This window comes from Micropterus dolomieu, linkage group LG17 (assembly GCF_021292245.1).
Source record: "Micropterus dolomieu isolate WLL.071019.BEF.003 ecotype Adirondacks linkage group LG17, ASM2129224v1, whole genome shotgun sequence".
In the NCBI taxonomy this organism is placed as follows: domain Eukaryota; kingdom Metazoa; phylum Chordata; class Actinopteri; order Centrarchiformes; family Centrarchidae; genus Micropterus; species Micropterus dolomieu.
This window is the reverse complement of record NC_060166.1, coordinates 29,108,912-29,131,736: the sequence shown is the minus strand read 5'-3', so window position 1 is coordinate 29,131,736 and position 22,825 is coordinate 29,108,912. Positions and strand designations below refer to the sequence as shown.

At 41.3% G+C, this 22,825-nt stretch overlaps 1 protein-coding gene across 6 annotated transcripts in view; it reads right to left on the bottom strand.

Moving 5' to 3' along the window:
* robo1 (roundabout, axon guidance receptor, homolog 1 (Drosophila)) overlaps positions 1-22,825 on the bottom strand; it is a 202,505-nt gene that overhangs the window by 110,573 nt on the left and 69,107 nt on the right. For 5 of the 6 annotated variants that reach the window (XM_046074722.1, XM_046074726.1, XM_046074720.1 and 2 more), the window contains one exon: positions 870-1,196. In XM_046074722.1, coding sequence (XP_045930678.1) covers positions 870-1,196 — 327 coding nt within the window. Of the gene's footprint in view, positions 1-869; positions 1,197-17,085; positions 17,963-22,825 lie in introns of those variants that run through there. The other variant, XM_046074721.1, reaches the window with a different exon arrangement.

Genomic DNA, 22,825 nt, shown 5'->3' with positions numbered 1-22,825 from the left:
CTATGCCCAGCCCCACAAACACCGCCCCATACTTCACACACATGCAATTCTTTCTTTCCCCATCTTGATTAGATTACAGTGAGCGGGTTGGTGACAGCCTCTGGGCATGCTAGAAAAGTGGTTGATATCTGAGCTCTTCTCTTCAGGCTTCACTCTCAACCAGTCAAGAGAGAAAAGAGATAATGTGTCTGAGGAACTGACCTCACCAACGAAAGCGGCCTTTAAATAATCATGGGAACAAATTTGTCAACACAGGTCACCATACGCAAAAAGACTAAATGTTTTAGAAAGATTATTTTCTCTTCCTACATTGAATATCCACTGACCAAATATACTAATATGTCTCAGAGCCTGCTTGTTGACCCTAGAGATGCTTAAATCCACTTTACATCAAAGCTAGCATGTCTTTGAATGCGTGTAGCAGACAATAAAATCAAGCTCTGGTGCTTCCTTGAAATAAGCGGGAAATTGCTTCATTAAAAGATGACTAAACACAGATGCAACGATTGCATTCCTTTCTATATAAAACCTCATATCTATCTCTCTGACAAAGAGCAGAAGTAGGGCCAAAACAGAAAGGACTTTGTTCTCATTGTAGCTCCTGACCACCTACCAAGGGCCCTTTAGAGAAGCACTCACCCTGGAATGATCAGGCCACTTCTCCCCCAAGGTTCCGCAGGCCTAAGGAGACCGCTGGGCCAAACACATCCTGCCCATCTCCTAAGAGATTATCCAACTCAATGAACACATTGAGCACAGAAACACTGGAGGAAACTGGAACCTGCTATTCAGCTGTATCTAAACCCAAACGCTTCCATTCACACCCACACTAGAGGTGAAGAAGAAATAGGAAGACATGCTGCACTTACTGGCTACTTCCAGTGAGGCGTTGTGGCTCACTGCCTCTCCCAGGTAGTTGCGGGCAACACAGACATAGGAACCTTCATCCGGTTTGCTCCGTCGTCCATGGACGATGCGTAGAAAGAAGAGGGAACCACTGGGTAGCAGCATGCGCTGAGAACGAGGATTGTCCCTGTCTGTTTCCACCCGCTCTCCATCCTTGTACCACTCCACTGTCGGGGTTGGCCGCCCCTCTGCTTTACAGTTGAGAGTGGCGGGCTCCCCTTTGGAAACAATCAGGTCAGATGGGTGCTCCACAATCCGGGGTGGGGTGTCTTCTTGGCGCAGACGGGATCCTGAGAATTTACAAAAACGAAAGTTTACATCTACAGGGATTTATACCCTTTGAATGGATTTTCAAGTCCTTATTTAACTCTGTTATAATAAAATATGGTACACCGGGCCTACAGGCCTGTTGCTGGCGACTTCACCTTGCTCTGAGATATACTGTATGTCATTAGCAACTGATAGTAGGCATCTTTGAAATACCTAGCAGAAATCGCCTTACCATACAGGGTTAGTTTTCCAGTTTTCTAGTTACAGTTTGTGCTTTATGATCAGTTCCAGGAAAACAATCCTGAACTTGTTAGGATGAATAAGGTACTATATAAATTTATGACTATTGATGCTCCACAAGTATGTGTATTCACTACTTCACAAAATATACTGATGTATGTACATCACATTTACACATAGACAATATAATGTGTAATGGAACATATTTTTAAGGTGCAATAATCGCTAGTGCTGATGTAAGCCATAAAGACCAAATAAGCTACCAATCTGTGAGCAAAGTCACACTCTAATTACAGTAACAGCTCCTTTAGAAAATCTTAGCACTGTTCGAGCGATGTAACTCTGTCATGTCTCAGATCAAAGAGCAACAAAGAATTAAAAAAAGGCAACAGTAAACAAGAATATGCCCCACCTTTAAGGAAAAAGGAAATTAAGAGATAAAAAATAAGATATAGATGCACTGCATAGCTTAGAAACAAAGAAGGAGCAGGAGCAGAGGTTACACTATTGAAGAAAGACAACCGTGCAGCCAACAGCAGTGCCAACAGCACTGCCAAGGGGGTGAACTCCCCAGTGCTATCTCAGGCCATTACTATTGCTCTCTTGGACCAGTCAGCTGTGGCTATCAAACCTGCTCTGCATGCAAATTAGCTTCCTGTTGTTAATTCCTGAAGGGTGGGACTTGTTCATTGTGAATGCATTGTGTGCCTTCACACAATCGTACACGCATGTGTCTGTGTAAGGCGGAGAGAGAAAGAGAGATAGAGTTTTTCCCCACTCACCATATCTCCCAGCACAGGACCTTTGGAGCCCATTCTGCACCAATTAAAGAGAGTTGGTTTAATTGGAGGCACAGGCCTGCAATTAATTTACGCAGCATCCCATGAACTTGTCACACTGCCTCATTTTTGCGCCCTCTGCCCATCCCCCCCATTATCCTAGAAATCCGGTGCCGAGAATGGATCCTGTGCTCGCCATACATTTTAGGTAAAGTCAGCATAGTAAGTGACAGCTCTGTGGAAAGGTTAATCACTTCAACGCAAACGTGGTCAATGAAATATAATTAATCCAGTACCTGAATGAAGGACATCATGATCATGAGTCCTTTCAAGTATTTGCTAAACGTTTGTGTTTCAGAACAACTGGTCACAACCTGCAGTGGTTGTGTATGGCTGCAATGTTATTGGGGAAAAAATACTATAATAGCCAATGAGCTACTCTTAATAAGCAATATTAGGCAAGGCTATAGGTATATCTTCACACAAGCATTTATTTCTGGATAGACTATAGTTTAAAATAATCAAATGAGATCCTGCGCTTAAGGTGGTCTAAAAACAGATGCATTTATGGATGTTTTGCTACAGACCACTCAATCCAAAATTTGCCAATAGCAACTATTCTATATGGAGCAATTAGACTAAAGCAAATCCACTGATTTGATTGATTAATTATTCAGTGGCAACAAGACAAAGTCTCACATAGACATCCATGTAATTCTACAACAATTTTGGTCCTGTAAATCATTCTATACTCTGGGTATGAAAAACATATCTGTAGAGATGAAAGCATTTCTGAGAGACAGACAGAAACAGATTTAGAGAGAGCGGAATATAAAGCCTTCAGCAAGAATGAATTAGTTTGCTATCTGACGCTGAATACAGTGTATAAAAAATTCATATCTGTTCTTTCTGGCTATTGGTGCTGCCAGAACCACTACTAGACTAATTAACCCCCATTTGCAACTACTCCTGTCACAAGCTTTTGAATCTACAGACCATATGCTAATGAGGCCCAGTCCTTTGGACACTCAGCATACTGGAGCACAGAGTGAGCTAACACTCCTCGCTTTGCTAGCATACACAGGCCCATTACCACCATAGCATATGCACCACCACCACCCCCTTCACCAGACAAGGCAGGCTAATATGTTTTATTAAAGAGAACTTTGAAGAGCTCCGCTGCTATCTGCTCTGCCCGTTCCCTTCCTGATTTAGATAGCTCCTCTCTAATTTGAAATGGTCTGAAGTTTGGGGTTTTATGGGGGAACCATTAACTATTTAGATGTTGCCCACTGTGAGAAGAGCTGTGCAGCAGGCTGTGCTGTGTTTGATCAGTAGCTGTTTACTGTAGATGAGTACACCAGATCTTCATGATTAAGATGCAGACTGAGAATAGGGTACAGTATGTTGTTACAGGGAAGCTGGTGAGAATAAGCTGTTAAATACATATTCAGCCGTTCATACAGAGCTCTCATAAGTTTTTTGTGTGTGATTTCTGAAAGGGTGTGTGTTTTGAGCAGTGAGTAGGTGCAAGTATGTATCAGTTACACCGTGCTATTATGCTTTCCTTGTCCCTGATTGAATTAATTGTGTATGTGTGTGTGTGTTGTGTGTATATGCTTTGCTGATCCCCTCAGACACTTTGAGTGACCCCAGTTACTTCAGCTCCATTACCCCTCACCAGGGGAAAAAGACACAGGCTGCGTAAAGGATTATTCTGTCATGACACAAACACTCCCATGACCCCCTCTACAGGTGCATGCTTTTAGAGGATGGCCAACAAGCTAACTTCACTCCTTCCCTACAGCATACACTGAAGACCATGTCTTAGACAGAAACAAGAGAGGAGCCGAGCGCACACTTTACTACTGAACCAAGCTGTTCAGTGTCTCCTTCTCACTTCGCTTTGAGTAGTCTAAACCTCCCTATATCAAAGCGCTGCCCTTCCTTCTCCTCTGCTGCTTTCAGCTGCCCTCTCTCCTATTTTCTAGCCCCCCCCTTCTGCTTCCAGACAGAAAATGTGAGATGAGCTAATGCAATACACAGCCTTACCAAAGGGAAGCTGGGACTTCTACTGCAAGGATCTGATTGATCCGTGCCTGAGGCAAGATTCTCCCCCTCCCTTAACCCTCACACTTGCTGGAGCGCTGTGTTTCTTATTTCTCATTTACACACACACACACACACACACACACACACACACACACAAAGTTAAACTATGCTTGAGGGAGACTTTGCTTGCTGTAGAGGTAATTAAAAAAACCTACAATTCTCTGTGACTTTTCTCTCACTGCTAAAAGCAGTCTCAGTAATGAACAACAAACCACAAGAGCCCAACAGCAAGCACACTGAATTGAACAGCCTCAGACCCATCCATACAACCACCACAAGGGTCCAGACCCAGACACTGACCTATACTCACACAGTGTCTGTATACATCCTAGGATTCATGAAGACCTCCGGGGTATTTTCCTATTCTGTTATGTGGGCTCTTGCCCCCATCCAATCATTAATAGACATGGCATGATCATGAGATTTGTGATGGTTCTCAATAATCCAAGGTCATCCGGCTGTCCATTAGATCACTTGGCATAGATTGTATATTACATTATGACTACCAGCTTCATATTGATTCATCTGTGTCTTGGGGCTAAACTTGATTTTGGCCCTGTAAATGTGATGTACTGTGAATCTATATTCCACTAGATAAGGCTGCTCTCTCAATCTGATAAAAAAAAAATACTGCTACCTATCATGCAATTATATCATAACATAATGTGACCTACTGAGCAGGGCACTCGTACTGCACTAGACTTCATTGAGGTGATCAAGGATGATGGGAGTCAATCAGATTGGATCTGATATCATGTCATACTAAATACATTCATGTTTTTGTAGTTAATAGTTAATTAATTAGTTAATTAATAACAGTTTTTGAATGTTTTACAGATGGGAAAGAGCGCTATTTGTCTAAGCAGCGACAGGCAAGAACACAGAACTAATCCATGACAACTGCAAGACGCGAAAGAGGGAGTTAGACTGGAGTCTGGACTTGAGTGAGAGATGTAACCCATGGTCATGTTATGGTAGTTTACAAAAATGCAACTCAGTGAGAACACAGCCATTTTATACAGGAGACAAGTATAAAATGTGGATACTGCTCATTCAACCCATGCTGGACCGTTCATATGAGACAGTTGTCAGTTGTTTGTCCCTGTTAGCAAAGACACTAGTCTGTGGTGTACTTCACTGATGAATCTGATAATTATAGAGTAACAATAGCGCAATGATCAAAGAAAGTTTCTGTTTCACATCTCCATTTCTTTCCATATGCACACTCCTTCTCTCGCTTGTCCATATGTGCACTCTTCTCTGTCTCACTCTCTCTTGCTGCAAGTCTGAATTGCAAGAAATAGAATAATGGATTAATACATATTATCATATGGATAAAAAAATAAAGTAAATACTCCTCCCTGCCACAAATACTTACTACACATTTAGCCAAGGGGAAATGTTATATAAGTTTAAACTTTTTTATTAACTTAGCAACACTATTGGTATGTCAAGAGCTACACTATTCATTGTGTATAACTGCATAATCACTCCCACAGTTTGTAATGGAAGATTTTCACTGAGAGCATTTATTGTCAGAGTAAATTATTATTATTTTTTTTAACTACAAGAAAATGCTGTAACATGTTGTTTGTGGAGCCACAAAGCGTGTGTTTAGGAAACAGCTACAACATCGATCTAACTACTTTGACTGATGTTATAAGGAACAGCCCTGGACAACAACTTAAGACTCTGAGCAGCCTCAGGACAAGAAAAAGCCAGACAGGGTCAGCTCTATCAGAGCCAGGGTCATTTCTTAAACACAGCACTTTCGCCCTTTGCAATTAAAAGTGTATGTGTATGTACATCATGTGTACTATATTTGTATTACTAATCATTCTTAGCATAAAGATGGAGAGAGGCAGAAAGGCAGGCATAAAATCAGACAAAACAATCACCTAGCACAAATTTCAAGTTCAGGTCCAGTGATTTCCCTAATTTACCAAGTTAATGTGCCTCTGTCTCTCACAGCTCTTTTCCATGGCTCCTATCTTCGCAGAGTGTGAGGAGGAGGACAAGAGCCTAGCACCTGCCCTTTACCCCAGAGCACTCACAGTGAGGCAGTTTAGTTCTTTGTCACTGTGGTCCCCAGATGTAGGGAGACAAGATAACTTGTTGACTTTCTGGAATGATAAAACAACTTCCCAATGTTTTGTCATTCAGTACATTTCTCGCCATAGAACAATGTTCCCAGCCTAGGATTGCATGTGGTTATATGAGCAATATTGTGGTAAAGTTTAATTTCCCTCATAAAGATGCTCAAGGTCACAGAAACACATAAAGACAGATGGTAAAATTGAGAGGTGTTTGAGCCATATCATCACATCCCATATCAGATGTCCAGCTGAGCAATGGCAGAGATATGGAATATGGGTCTGTGATAAGAAAGGCCAAGCACAGTAGGGCACTCCCTATCTACAGTCCCATTAATCTGTGATTAGGGGATTTAAGAGGGATTAATGGCAGAGATAAGAGCAGAGGGCGTGTCCCTTGGGGTAGCCAGGCAGGGAATGGAGCCACGCCTGCTGGGGACGGTGCCGGCCAATAAAGGACTGAAAGCACAAGAAAAGGCACCCTTTTCTGTTGAATTAGCGAAGATAGCAGAGAGAGAGAGGGCAGTGATAAGAGGGAGAGACGGAATCAGAGAGAAAAGGCAAGGTACCATACTCCTGCTGATCATATGACATTAGCAGGAAAGTGAAACTGAATCTTTTACCATTTCCACATCAGGAACCCACCCTATAATGCACTGCATGAATGACTTTGCCAGTTGCATCCGATCAGACCTGTTTTTAATGCTACACAAGGCTATCACTTACACTCCTAAGAGGCAGGATTAGAGCCCTGTGTGTGAGTGCCTATGGGGACCCAGAGGTGGGGAGATGGAGGGGGATGATGGATATCTTTATGGCCTCTTTCTTTCCTCATCTCTTTGTCTCCATTTTCCAAACAGAACGGGGTACGGTTACCTCGCTGATACTACGGCAGCACTTGAGAACAGATAGAAGTTTCCAAAAAACATTAACATTGTCCAAATGCTTTTTTAATCAGAGCAAACCTGAAACACACTACCTGAGAGTTTATACACAATACTGCAACCCAACACTACACTGTTTTACTGTTTATCTGTATTTGCTGTTATAGAAAGGTCTACACACTCACAGATGATTACAATGCTCCTATTACTATTTGAGTGTAATTCAAACATGATATAAAGCTCCTTTGTTACCATTAAGGCCAAGGCATTGAACAAGGTTATGGAAGTAATCAGAAAAATGTCTATAGGCTGTGGTAACTCTACAAGGTTTCAAAAACAATGTATTTATTTAATTTCAAACATTAATACGGTATGATACACAGGAAATGTATTTGGTAAGTAAGACCAATGACTCGTAAGCCACAAAATCTGATGCAGTTTTCCATAGTTTTGATAACGAGGACTAATAACAGTCTAACAATAAACTGGATAAGACTGTCAGCATCATATTGATCATCCTTATACTCACTTGTCATACAATAAACTGGTGACGAATTTGCTGACGATACCATCAGCAAGCAGCACTCACTCCTTTGCTTAGGGCTACGGGTTACCAACATAAGCTCTAGGGCTCTGGCATAATCACTGTTGCTCATCAGCATGGGATCCAACAAAGGCCCTCTAGGCCTGGAGCACCAGCCCCAGCTCCTGTCTGTGTCAGCTGGGAAACACATCCCTGGCTCTCTCCTGGCAATGCAGGCCAGGCCAGGAGTGAGACAGCCCCAGCAAAGTGCTCCTTTGGGAGGCTGGGGTCCATCCTGCACTGGGGCCCCCCATCTGGAGTTATGACAATAGCAGCAGTATTTCTATTTGTGCTCCAGGCTTTTCCCAAACATGCCTGACACATTTGGGAAACACCAGTCATGATCGCAAGTATGATAAAGGAGTGTTGATGCTCATAAAACACCTCTTAAGTCAACTGAAGACAACAGTGAATTCTTTGTTTTGTCTTTTGTCTTCATGGTGCATTCATTAATAACACAAATAAAGCTTGCCTCCCTCATTATCCATAGTAAACCCACATTGACTGTCAGCAACATAACATGAGACAAAAACTGTGAAAAGACACAATAAGGGACGAAAATATACTACACAACAATGAATTTCCAATAGAAACCCAAGGGACACAATTGCCAAGCTCTTCCAGTGAGCATCATTAGACACAAATAAAAGTTGTCAAGACTCTGCAGAAGGCCATGAGGGCAGAACTTAGTCCTGCAGGATAAATGCAGTTCCTATGCTTTATTATGTCCATTCACTGAGACAAGGAGGAAATCTGTAGTGGAATGCTTGTTAGGAAGCTGCCTGTCAAATTTTCTCTGGAGACCATGCAGGCAGATGGGCAGAGTAGGGCATATGTATGAATGTATGTCAGTCTGTCTAGTATCTATCTATCAATCTATTCACAATGTGCATGTGCTTGAATTTGAGCAGACTCGTAGACTCCTCAAGTTGACCACTGCATATTCACAGAGATGACCTAAGAAGAAAACCCAGTCCGGACTTCTCACGAAAGAACTCCAACACCGGTGTCAAGGATGCCATTCCTTCAGCAGAGCAGAGACCCCAAGAAAAGAGCTGCAATTAATATGTGCCAGGCTTTAATCCTTTATTAGGAAGCTTCTGTATGCAGCACAGTCAAGGTTTGGAGCATGGGGATTACAGAAAAAAGAAGCACAAGAGAGCACGAATGGGCAATTACTTCTTGTTTTTGTTTTTCCAGCATTGCTAGTTTTTAATGAGGTTTGACCAGTGCGTTCTCAGTGATACATGAAAGCAGCCTGCAACAGCAGGATAGGAGAAGCAGGGGTAATTGAATATGCTGGTACATTGATTTCCCAACATGGGACAGCGAGTATCTCACTGCTAACGTCTTCTTCCATGAGACTTGAAATCCTCAAGACATTAATAAATGTATTTGAACAAATCAATCTGTTTAGTATTTTGAAAAACAAATATATAGTTAAAAGCAGGGATTATAAACATGCTTTTAACATGAGCAAATGGGTACGGCTCAATTTCACACTATATTATGCAATGATTGCAGAGGAATGGAAACAGAACAGCAGGGTTAATGTAAACAAAACAGTATGCTTAATTTAATTTAAAATCTGCTGTCTGCTCAGGTTTGTGTGTCCATAACAATATGAAGCAGTGATGATGCATTCCAAGGTCACTCTCTGGACTTCTGTTCCTGTGACCAGCCATGATGGACCTGGGGTAGGTGGCAGGGAGTTGAGGAAAGTCAGGGGAGGGGCTGGTGAGCAGTGAGGAGGAAGAAGGACCAGCACACTCAGCTGGCACAGCCCAGCCACAGTGAGTATGGCATTTAGGCTCGGTGCCAAGAAAAAGAACAGCTCTGAAGCGATGCCAAAGTGAAACGGGGCAGGCATGGCCAAAAAGCACCTAATGCTTTTTAAATGTTATTTAGCTGATGGCAGTGGCTGATACAGGCGTACTGGACTAGTGTTATGTTACAGTCCCTGAGAGCAGAACCGATGACCTTATGTAGGCTATTCTAAATGTTCAGCCAAACACATTCTAAAGCAAATCTCAGACAGCTGGGTGTTGAAAGGGAATTCCAGCTAAAGCATTCAGACGAGGGTACAACGGTAATGTCTGAGTGCAGAATCTTGGCACATTTGTTTCTGGTACCCTTTAGGTTGAAAGGGTAAGCGCAGAGCACATTGCATTGGACTGTCAATGTGTGAAAGCTTTTGCATGTGTATGCATATATGTGACAGTGGTACATACACAGTAGCTGTGCATATGCAGTATTATTAAAGTGGAACGTGGCTCCCAGAGGCACAGCGTAGGTTAAGACTCAGCGGAGCCAGTTTCTCATGTGGCAAGATCTCAGAGACACCAGCATGGGCCTGCTGAGTGGGGCATGGCCCAGGTCCAGCCAAATGGAACACAAATCGCCCCAAACTGTTCAAAACCTGGCCTGGAAAAACGAGAGCATGCCATTCGATGCACAGTAAATATTTGGTCAAAATTAATGAAGGGGTGAAATCTGCCAAGAAGCCTTTTTCTAGACATCCACAGAGGGGAGACTGTGCCCAGTCTGGCATTAAAATTAAATTTCCTTCTGCAGACAACTGCTCACTGGCCTGTCTGCTTTCCAGCACCCACTTAACCACGTCCTCTCCTCAAAACACACACCAACCTTCCAGGTACACAGTGTATCTAACCAAATACTGTTTTCTTTTTATGCTATAACCAAGTTTGGAGTTGGGCTCATCATAAATGTATACCATTTCCCATCTGTCAATTTTCTACACCTGACAGTAGAAATACTGACAGTAGAAATACTGTCAGACATCTGAATAAAATAAAAAAAACTGTTTTCCTCCAGAGCTGGAACAGAGGGGGAATCAGATCTGCAGAAGACAGCTGTGATGACAAATGCAAGAGATGAAATATCCCTATCACCAACAGCCTTTCAAACTGTTTTGTAAGCGGAAATAACCATCCTGAGGATATGTCTTTTTTCCACTGACACTGAATTTCATTGATTTTCCCAACTTCTCCCTTAAAAAGTGATCATTGAGTCCCCCTATATGGTTTGAAATCCATCATTTGCGCTTAAATAATACTAAAAACAAATAGAACAAGAGTGCAAATAAAATATACAGCCCATGTATGCAATGGGTGTCTGAATAAAAAGCAAATGTGAAGAAAGGAGGCTTAAGCTCAGCTCAAGTCAAAAGGTAAAGAAAATGCTTGGAATAATTTTGGCTTTGGATACCCAAAAAGAGGAAGTTAAATGCACTTCCAGAGGATGAAAGGTGGAGACAAAAGTGAATAGTATGCTCTGAGTGAAGGATAAACACCAGCTGTCAAGACTGAATGCCAGAAAGAATCCCAACAGTCAAGTAGGACAGTTCACAGAGCACCTTCACACATTTTGCAACAATGTGTTCTGAGCCAAAAACTGTGAGATACTGAAGCCAAGTGCATGTTGGGAAGGTGGAGGTGAGACTCTATAATAGCAATAATTTCAACAATGAAGCTTCCGATTAAGACTTGGTGACAGACATGCAGCCAAATACAAAAGCAATCTTGTACTGAAGAACCTATCTCTCACCCAGTGACTACAATTGTTATTCAATTAGAGCTTTCATTGTACAAAGCGAGGCGAAGAGACATGAGAGAGAGTGACTGCAGAAGTGGGAGGATTGTACAGTGGAAGGGGACTGAAATGGTGAATGGGAGGACTGATAAACAGCTCTGGAAGTCTTTCAAAATTGAAAAGTATAGTTTAAAAGCTTTTTGAAAAGGTGAAAACCCCAAGGCTTCAGTATGTCAAGTCAAAAGGGTCACTCCTGTTAAAAGGGTTCAATAATGTTTGCAACTTTTTACACACAGAAAGTGGCACCATACACATATCTACAGTAAAAAAAAAGGGGAAATCATTTGGATTATTGTGTTCATTTCAATGGTCACATCAGATTTAAGAAAAAATGTCACCAATTTGCAGAAAGTAGGTAAGCCTGATAATAGATCAGGATTAGAGTTAATCTCCCAACTCAAAGCGACTGTGCATTTACATGTTCGAAATTCACCCAGTTATTTGAATCCTCCTCACCATGGTTACAACTGAATGGTGGGAGCGACTCCAAAAGCAGTCCTATAATAGGGAATTTCAAGGTCACCTTCTCATTAATTATGTTTTCCAGGACTTCCTCTTAAATAGAGCGCACCCCTCCTACTTTTATCACTGTCTTTATGTGATAGAATTAGGCCCCAGGAACTCATACATAACGTTACTGATGTAGCTCTGGATAAGAGTGGCTTATAAACATGAATCTTCCGATGCATCAACTGCACTGTGTGGATTAAAGAAATAAGTTTCAAAATTTTAAATAAACAGGAAATAATGTTTGATAGGGAGGGAGAGCCGTGCCACCACAAGGAATTTTATAGCTAAGAGGAGGAGGAAACAAAGACATTAATCAACTAATTAGCAGTCTCTCTTTTTACTGCTAATTTAATCTATTCCTCTCGGCCTCTTTAATGGTATTTTCCCCTGTCAGTTATAACGAAAGAGAGGTTTAGCATTTCAAAAGTGTATCCAAGCCTTGCCATGACAGGGTAATAGAATGGTCACACAGGCTGGGAGGAGGCCTGAGCTCAGGGAGTGAGAAAGAAAAGAAGGATCCTGGGGAAAGGCTGTCCTTAATGCCAGTCTCCACAGAAAATGAAAGGGAGAGAGCTCTGAGCCTTTTTAAAATGCACAAGGCAGAGCACCCCATGATAGCATGGATTCTCCACCGCAGCAAATGCCAGGGCCAGGGCAAGCCTTCTGGGAGTACCTTAGCATGCAGAATTTAGACACATGGGGGATGTTGTCCGTACTAAACCAAACCAAACCCTCAGTGACACACTGCTTTGTACCTGCATTATTTATTAACTCAGCACTTAAAAAAAAATAATAATAAATCAACCTCACCTCTCCCCACATGTCCTTGCCTCACTATTTTCCACCACTATCATCCTAATCAGCACATTCTCTGCCATGAGGGACTAGTAAGAATATGCAATGTGAGCACAGTGAGCCAGATCAAGAGTATTCCCAGTGCTAGTGTATCATGGCATGTTTGACTGCTCCGTCCTCCCCTTCGTCCTCCGTTCTTCCGCCTCCATCCCCCTTCTACACCCTGGGGTAGCCTTTGTGTAGCCACACTCCCCCCACCGCACTCCCCCCGCTACTCCCAACACACTCCTCACACACCCTCAGTCCCTCATGAACCATTCTCTTCCCCTCCTCCATCCCTTACAATCACCCTGTTAAGGGGGCACAATGCGGCCTCCCCATCCCCACAGGCTTTTTATGCGTGTCGGCCTGCTTTATTTAAGAAAGGCTCTGCAATGACCAGCCACAAAAAAGGCAAGTCTTAAAAAATTGGGCCAAAACAAAAAATGCGGGGGATGGGTAAGAGGATGAAGAGATTCCTTAAGCTCCCTTTCGCCACCCCACACATACACAAACACACTCCCCACCTCTCTGCCTTTCCTTCTCACTCACATCTGTATTAGTGGAGTAATTGGGAAACTATTCCAAGGTGAAGCTAGTTCAAGTGAACATGCGTATACACAATGCCTTACTCTGTCTGCAATGTAAACTTCTTGCATTTTTCATAACTTTAATAAATAATTCTTAGTGCCATTTGTGAATTGAGACAGAAACCAGACAACACCTTTCAAGGACACACCATTTATAATTTCCGCACAGACTGGCAACAGGGAATGTTTGCCCTCCACATCAACTGTCAGAACAAGATGCATTTCCTGTACTGACAGACCCATGAGTCTAATATCCTGGACACGCCTGTTGCTTTCTAGTATCAGCCAGCTCCAGACTAAAATGCTTAATATGAAGTTATGTTTTGAGCATTCTTAGTGTAGACAGCTTAACTTTGTCTGGCTGTACGTTTTTAGAGCTTAGACTGACAGACAACTTGACAGACAGAAGTGACACTTGCTAAATAAGTCATAACAACATTATTACCAAGCCATGAGCATAACTTTCCTCAGTCTGAACCGTCTAAACTGAAGCCCGGTGAGAGATAGCAGTTAATTCCTGAGGGATTTGAAATACCAAGAGGTTGACACACAGGGCATTGGGATGTATCCTCAGACTTATAAAGTTATCTGAATCTTTGGATTCTCCGTGCAGACATGCGTATCATTCAAGCTGCAGCCAAGGCAAATTACAAACTATTGACGTCAGATGGATTTGTTAATTAATCCAATTAAGCAGCGCCTTTAGGTCATTAAGGGAAGAGCAGTTGGGGGAAAGCAGATCATTAGGAGTCACCGCCTAATTATCTACCCTCAAACAAACTGCTTTGAAATGTTTATATAGTCAGTCATTAATGACTTGGCCACAATTCTCATGAACAGGAAGACGACACGGGTTGCCCTCCCACATTCCTCTATGTGGTTTCACTAAGCCAAAGTCTGCCTAATCCTGGTTCTTAGGGTGTTAAACTCTCTGCTTGATTTGGATTAGGATCAGATTAATATGAATTAGTGGAAGTTATAGAGATATAGCTTTATGGACACTGTCACCTCACACAGGTGTTAGATTTTTCAACTCAGGGAAAGAGGTGACACAGAACACCTAAGACTTTTTCACACTACGTTTCTCAAGACACTTACTGCTCTCACACAACATCTGTTCAGAGGGTTAAAATATAAAAACAACAGCATGATTGTAGGGCTATTTGGAATATAAGGCAACTATTTAAAAAAATACTGATTTAAAAAGTGGGCTGTGAGAGATGGTGAAGGGAAGAGGCTAGCTTTAATGAGAATGTTTTCAGGCAAGACGACAGAGATGGGTGTCACCTGTGGTCTCTGGTCATTAATTGGCTCAGGTGCCTGCTGTGTCCTGTCATATCATCATGATGTAGGAGGTGGAAGCACTCTGCAATTTATCAGCACTTACAAGTCAATTTGTCAAGATCTCAGCAGCTAGGTGCTGCCGAGGCTGGGTCTGATTACCAGGACACCACTCCCACAGCCCATATTTTTCAGCACTAGTACATACTCACACTTATGCACATTATGCATACAGTCACCCAAAGAGATTCCAACATGTAAATATTTAATAAGACGATATTTGCTTTAAAATGATATCCTGCCTGTTAATATGTATTGTTCTATCAGCCCTTACTTCCTCAAAGTAATCCGCAGTGTCATTTTGAGTGTGAGAAGTATAGCCAACTCTTGTCCTCATCTGAATGGTACCTCTGAGGTGAGTATAATTTCTGACGAGCACTTGGAGGAGAGATAACAACCATTTAGTGTATAGCAGGAAGAGAGATCGCCTGATAACAGGGTGAGACATGAAAGATGGAGGCATCAATTTACAACCTTCAGACAGGGCAAGGCGGCAATAAGTAAGTCACCATGAGTTTCACAAGGGCAAAGGTCATCACATCTGTCTCCCTCTATTTCACACATACAAGAAGTATGAAAATACTTTCTTACAACTGGGCTAGCAATGTGAAAATCATCTTGATATTATCTGCAGAGATATTTAAACCCTACACTAAAATGAAGTTGTTAACCCTCCAATTAGCAGCAAATATGAAGTCTTTTCCTGGCAAGTGGCGTGTAATCCAATTTTCCTGACACTAGTGTCTAATCCAAGACCAATCCTTTGAGTATCTGCTGTCCAGTCCATCTCTATTAGGCAGGCCCTATTCTCACGCCTCTCCCCAGAAAAAATCCTCAGACATCCCCACAGCTAGGAGTAATTGGAAACCTTGGTGTCTGATGGGCTTTCTCACAGGTCAGAACCATTAGTGGCACAGCCCAGGCTCAGGATCTGGCTGAGGGTGGAGCAGATGGAGCCACCACCTACCTCTAAACTCTCACCTCTCACCCTACTTCCTGTTTAGGTGATACAGTGTTTCCTCAAAGGCCTGTATAACATACTTTCCCAAAGTAAACAAAGACCCAATTCAAGAAACCAATCAGGAAGCACAAATAACATTTGAATATGGATGAAGAAATTCTGATGAAGACACTGATTCAAAAAGTGGACGAACATGTCCGCCAGACAGAATTTATACCTTTCCGTTTGAGCTGAGATCCCTAACATTTATACTCATGTAGAAATACTTCACTTTTAGGGACATCTGGAAACTTGAAAATGATTATACTATTACTTAGATTATTATATACGTTGGAGCCATAAGAAACAGCAGTAAAAGGGCCCGGATGTCACTTTACTCTGGTACAGTAGGTTTATATGTAAGAGTATAACATAAATAAATAAACTTTATTCCTTATAAATGTTTTTTGTCTTACACGGTTTTATTTTATTTATTTATTTTTTGTTACAGATTTTGTAGTTCTTTGAATAAAATGCCCCTCTAGCTCCCATTCAGGATGCACTTTTCCTAATGTCTTATAATGGGGTGGCAGGCATTTCCTTCTCCTCATAACTCAGAAGCAACTGACCTGGAAAACCCCAGCTATCATGGTCCAGGAGTTCTATGAAGACATCCATGTGATGTGTGAATAATGTGTAACATAATTAGGAACAATACGAATGCAATACAAAGCGGCATCAGAGGACAAAGATGACTAAAACCAAGCTGTTGTAGCTCCACATAAGCTGTACAAAGACAAACAGTGAGTGAAAAGAAGACAACTGAAAATGAAGAATGTATGTAGCCTAATTTGAGATGCCATGGGTTTTAATTTAAAAAAAACAAAACATAAACAAAATGTTGCACTCAGCAGTCATCCATGAGCAGCATTGCTACATACATGGAAACATGGTCTCCATAGGGGCTCATGCTGTCTACATGAAGGATGATAGCTGCTCTCTCCACTGATCCCACATGGCTTCAGCACTTTATGTGTTCTCAGCTCTTAAAAAAGTTTGACAACCCCTTACACAGTATAACAGAAAAACACAGTCAATGTTTGACAAAAGTCCAATGTTCAAAAAAGTATTTTCTTATGGTTGGGGAAGTTTGTGCTTACATTTGCCCTGCAGCAACCATTATTTACTGAGAAGGCATATATTTTAGTGATACATTTTCAACAAACTGTTTTGTTCTGCATGTACTGTATAAGGCCTGTAGCATCACATAAAATAAAGAGATAAATTGAGTTTTGTTGTCCTCCTGCTGCTCTTTTTCAAACCCAACTTGTAAAACCCAAATAAAAGACTATATCTACTAGATTACTTGAAAATAATTACCACTGACTTACCTGAGCACACATGGAGAATTCCTAAGAGAAATACAAATCCAATAGAAGTTGGAGACATCATTCAACGTCTCTCTTATGAGAAATGTTCTTGTGTAATCCAAATTATTCAAAAAACAATTTAGGCAACCACTCCTTCATGTCAAACTGCAAAACATAATCTTAGAATCCAGAGTTTGAAAATGTAAACGCGCAGATTTTGGTTTTTGAGTCACCTCGAACAAATATATAACAGTTCCAAGAGCAGTTTATTAAGAGCTTGCTTTGGCTGCTTGCTATGGATGGGATAAGTGTTAAAAAGATAGGGGGGAAATAATACAAAAACAGCGCAACGCCGAAATGTCACCACATGTTCTGTTTCAATAGGCTAGTTCAATTGAACAGAATGACGGCATGTGTTAAAAGTATATCTGAACAGATAAGTAGAAGAGCTCTAGCCTTTCTTTGAATTCATCCCGTTACTGCCGTGCGCTCAAAGCAGTGAAGCGATCTCATTCAAATCATTTATTTCCTTTGTGCAAAAAAAGGACAAAATAATAAATCCACTGTAACTGAAAGTTCCGTCAAAAGTGAGTATAATAACGCGAGCGCTCGCTGTAGTCCACGCTATAAGGCTCCTTGATGTCACATTATTTCAGTCCAGTTTTGAATATGTCACTTGAGTTCGGAAACTTTGCGAGTTAGTCCTGTCCTCCCTCATCCACCAGATCCAGACACAAGATCAGTGCAACTTTTCCATCACTTTTCCCCCGTTTCTCCTCTGCTGCAACTCCGATTGATAACCGTGTGCGTCGCAGACACCGAACCTCAGGCTTGACAGGAGACGTAAGGATTCATATTCACAGCATTTCATTCAAGGAAAGCAGAGTGCCTCGTCAATTGGTATGCGCCTTTCAACCCCCTCCATAGACCCGACAATGTTTCCCAGAGAAGAAATTTAACCTGTTCCCGCCTGGATCAAACTGAGCAGCGCAGTTACCCAGCCCAAATTGGCAGGCTACTGGATTTTCTTTAACTATGTCCAATAACATGAGAAACCATATAAAACTATCTGGACATCATTCTTTCTGTGGTTCATAACTAAAAACAAACAGCCTATTCAAATGATATTCCTAAAGGGACTTTAGTGTGTTTTTAGAACTCAATAGTTATTATAGAATGGTTAGAAAAATACTTTAAGGTTTTATTTTCATTTTTCATCCTGTGGTTTCATAGTGCAATAAAATATCGATATATATGACTATTACAAACTATATTAGCTATAATATGCTATGAAATTTATTTCAGATACAAATATTTGTCATCAAAATGTTAAACATGATATTTTGTATGATGTGTTGTGTAGGTAAATTTAACATTTTCCCCAAAGTGACGCAAACTTGGGGCTTGCCCACATAAAAATGTGTTTCTGTGTTTCTTTATTTTTCCATTTCAGACATTAATGAATCAGGGTTTCTCTACAATGGTGGGATCAATTTAGCCTTTGCCTGCTATTTCTTTGACCCTCTGACTCTAACCAACTTTAGACACAGAGTAGCTCTTTTATATCTGCCAAATATAATTTATAACTGTGCAAGTTATCTTGCATTAAAATATCTCAAATGTGGGGATATAGTCAATGAATAAAATGAACAGCTGAAAGACTTTCATATTTCCACAGCTCAGCGCATCTATGTCGGCTCCACTGAACATTTGCTACCAAACAGCGCCCTCTAGTGAAGGTTGCTTGAACTAATCTAAGATTTCCACCAGGGAAAAACACATATGGTAGGCTGAACACATACTCTCATAACAATAACACTTCCCTTTATGAAACAACTGATTAGGCTGTTCTGAATGAAGGTGCAATAATCAAAGCACTATATATTGTGAAGGACAAGTCAATGAACAGCTTAATGCGTTATACTTGAGCACATGGATTTATTTATGATTAGGTGCAAGACTACTGTTTCAGTGCAATGTGCATCTTCATCAAAGCATAGTAGCTCTTATAGGCATATCTTTTTCAACATGACCATAACACACAGTTTAACACATTGTACAGTAAAATACAAATACAAGCACTTTAAACACAATCACTAGAAATTAAGGAACAACATACAAATCTAAAATGATCATCAATGATGATAAAATGAATCTGTTCATCGAAAAATTATGCTGCTTATCAACAGTTATGGTAGATACAGCACCCTGGTGTTTGCACTAAAAAATGTACTTGGATCTATTTGAACCAATCGGAATTAGCCCATGGATCCCCTTCAGCAACCTTTACATATCTCTATACACCACAATATACTCCATCGGGAGTTTACATGTGAATGAATGTTGCCATAGTGAAAAACGTTTGTCTTTCAACTCCGAACGTGTTTTTATTTCTCATTCATCCATGTGTGCATTACATTACAGTTTTACATACTCCATTCCCACTTGGTCCTCATGTGCCCTGTTTTCCTGAAAGCTTTTACAGCACTGGATCTGTAAAGTGGCTGTTCAGCTGAATACCACCAATTGAATAGTAAAATTTCTAGCCAGCAGCAGGGAACTGTAACATTGAAGCAATTATCAGTATAGTCCTCACTTAGGCCCACCGGAAAGGGAGGGTGCCTGGGAGGGCTGATTGCTACAAGAGGACGCGAGCATTTCAAATGTTTGATGTTACACAGCAAAGAAAAAAAAAAAGCAAAATCAATGTCACACTAAACACAGATCACTGACAGTGCTCTCATCTCTATTTTTCTCTTCACGAATGTGCAAATGTGAAGAACGCTAGGAAATGAATATGCAAAATGTAGAAAAAGAGACTTTACTGGTATTATTGTAATGTTAGATTTCAAAGAACATCCTCTATAAAAAGTATGCATATGGTTAAGTTATTCTTTGATCTCTGCCCATGGCCCCACCTCTATCATCACATTTTCATAGTCTGATGTTGCAACAAAACCTTTTGTATTCGGGTGTGATTTCACCCTTCTAAAGGTTGAAACAAATCCCACAGTATGCGCAAGATATGACGACTGAGCTCTGTGAACAGGGAGGCTCTCTGTCCTCTCTCTTTCCCCTCCCTTGCAACCTTGATCAGACCAGCAGAGGCAGGAAAAATGACATCTTGTCAGGGCTGCGATGGCTTCAGAGACAGCGGAGAGCTTTTAACACCACAGCCAAATTGCTTTCACACATAACAACTTCCAAGAATGTACAAGGTAAAAAAACTTCCCCATCCTGGACTGCAAAACGCTCCAAGGCTTTAATGCTTTAACAGTCACTAAAGTGAACCAAAACAACTATGGATGTTATCAAAGATTTGATGAGTCATTATTTTCTGGATATGTAGTATAGCACTTTTTTGTACTTACTGTGAAAGAGTTGGTTACATTTATGTGGTTTGTTGTAGGAGTGCCTCGAAGTTTGATGGTTTTGGTGAAGTCCAAAATTATTAGGCAGCCGTTTGCACCAATGAGACTTCTGTGGACCCTTATGGTCTTTAGGAACTCCCAGCATGACCAGCATGGCAAACAGCACCACCAGCAAACACGAAATCTGCATGGTGATGTGTGTAGACAGCACAGGGCCAGTAGATGTGCATATAACTATCACAGAAACATGCCTTTCTTGCTGGTTCAGTGGCTACAGACTGTTATTCCTTGAAAAGTGGCAAATAATAAAAAATCCAATCCAAAGATCCTCTTGAAAATTCTCAAAAACAGCAGCAAAACGCAAACATTGCTGCACTTCCCACCGAGAGTCCTTCATGCTACTACCGTTGAGATCTGCCAAATACATAAACCCCTGCAGTCTTGGCCAGTCTCCTAAATCCAGTGACAATGTCCCCCCACCCAGAGTACGATGGGATCTTAATGAGGGCAACTCTATACACAATGTGCATGGTGAAGTTCACTGCACTCTCCATCTTACCATCTAGTCCCTCAATGGAGAGACTGTCTGTCATCTTCCTAGCCTTTTTATCTCTGATAAATCTCCTTTTAATATTCAAAAGGAGTTTGTGGACGTTCCATCTTTTCTTATGATGTTTCTATGCATGCAGCAGGACGGGAGATCCTGTAGGCTACATGCTGTGCCCCTTTTCAGATGTGTTGGACTCCTCACAAAACCTAAGCCCCCTCAACATAGAGGTGATGGGGTGACAAACAGGCGGGGTAAGGCGAGGAAGCCCACATTCCCTTTTGCCTAACTAAGACTATTTAATGGCTTTCATTCCCATCTCAGCAGCACACCAAAAACAAGATGGCATAAAACAAAACCTTTCCCCCTCGAAAAGATACTCCCCGTAGAGAGGCAAACAAAACACTCTCTCCCAATAGACAAAAAAAGTAAGAATACTTTTCCATCTTCAGAAAAAGTGATGCATTTTGGGATTTCACACTCCACAGGCTGAAGTTCTACCTCCTGAATATGTTAGGAAGTAAACAGAAACTTGTCAAAGTTGCAGCTAGAGTCACCTTGGACAGAATGTGGCAGTCACAGGTACAGTATATTTGAGCTCCCTTCACAGGCACTTTAGTTGGATGGTTACCATACTTCACTTGCCTCACATTCACTACAGCCTTTTATCATTCATGTGCTGTCCTTGAGGAGGCAACCTTTTATTTATTCATTGTGCTATTTTTCTTTTTATAAGACAGCACTTCAAATTTGTAGTCTTTGTGGGTTAGCAATGGGCAGCATGTCTCCAAGGTGTTTTGAATAGATAAAAACAAATAACATGAGGTGAAAAAGGTTTTATTGAGTAAATAGCTGCAGGGGGCTGTGATCCGTTTTACATTTACACAAGTAGCCCATCATAAGCAGTATCTAGGATGACTGACTGAACCAGTCAGGAGTGCAATGTCCTCTGACAAGAAAGGGCAAGACTCTCAGGGCTGTTTTATACTCACAAACAGACTTGAAGCTGCGTGGAAAAGGTGAGGAAACTGGATAAATCACCGGCTGACAGATGGCCTCAATCCCATCATTTTAAAGCTCTGTCGTTTTCTTCCCACCAACCTCCATGGAGGAGTAAAATTTAGGAGTGTAAACATATGGAATCACATTTACTGAACGGAGACAATTTTTATCCAATCCCTTGCAACATACATAAATCTCTTATTTTTAAAACGTCCTGTAAGAAGTAACTGTTTTATGATTTTATGATGTGTGGTTTCTTGAATCTGTGGGATATATCATGTTCAATGAAGACTTCTTTGTCATGCACAGGGCTTACAAGAAGGAGAGCTCTCCCTGCTCTGTCATGGCCCGCTTGAGAATAAGATGATTTTCAGGTGGCGTGACATATTGTTAACGTGGGACCAACAAGACTATATGGATGGATGGGAGACAAGAAGTGATGTGACGGAGGAGAGGTGAAATGACCTGAAGTCCTGAGCAAGTAAGGTCATATTGGTGTTATGGTGTCACTGCTAAAAGAAGGAACAAATCATTTCTGATTGGTTGCTCAGGGAGTGGTGAAGCTCCAGGAGCACAAACCGTGCCACAACTAACTGCACAATTCCCTGCCATGATAAGAATTCTACTATGTTTGACATGAATGACTTAGTAATGTTTCTGCAGACCAGCCAAACAGTTTGTGATTAAAAGTCAAGACTGTCAAAATGTATGAATAACATAGTAACTAAAACGTTTAAAGCACACATCATTAGAGTATGGACATTTGTCTTAAACATAGCTAGGGGCCAAATGAGCTAGGGGTTTAAATTTAAATTACAGCTGGCCTGTCGGACTAAAACCA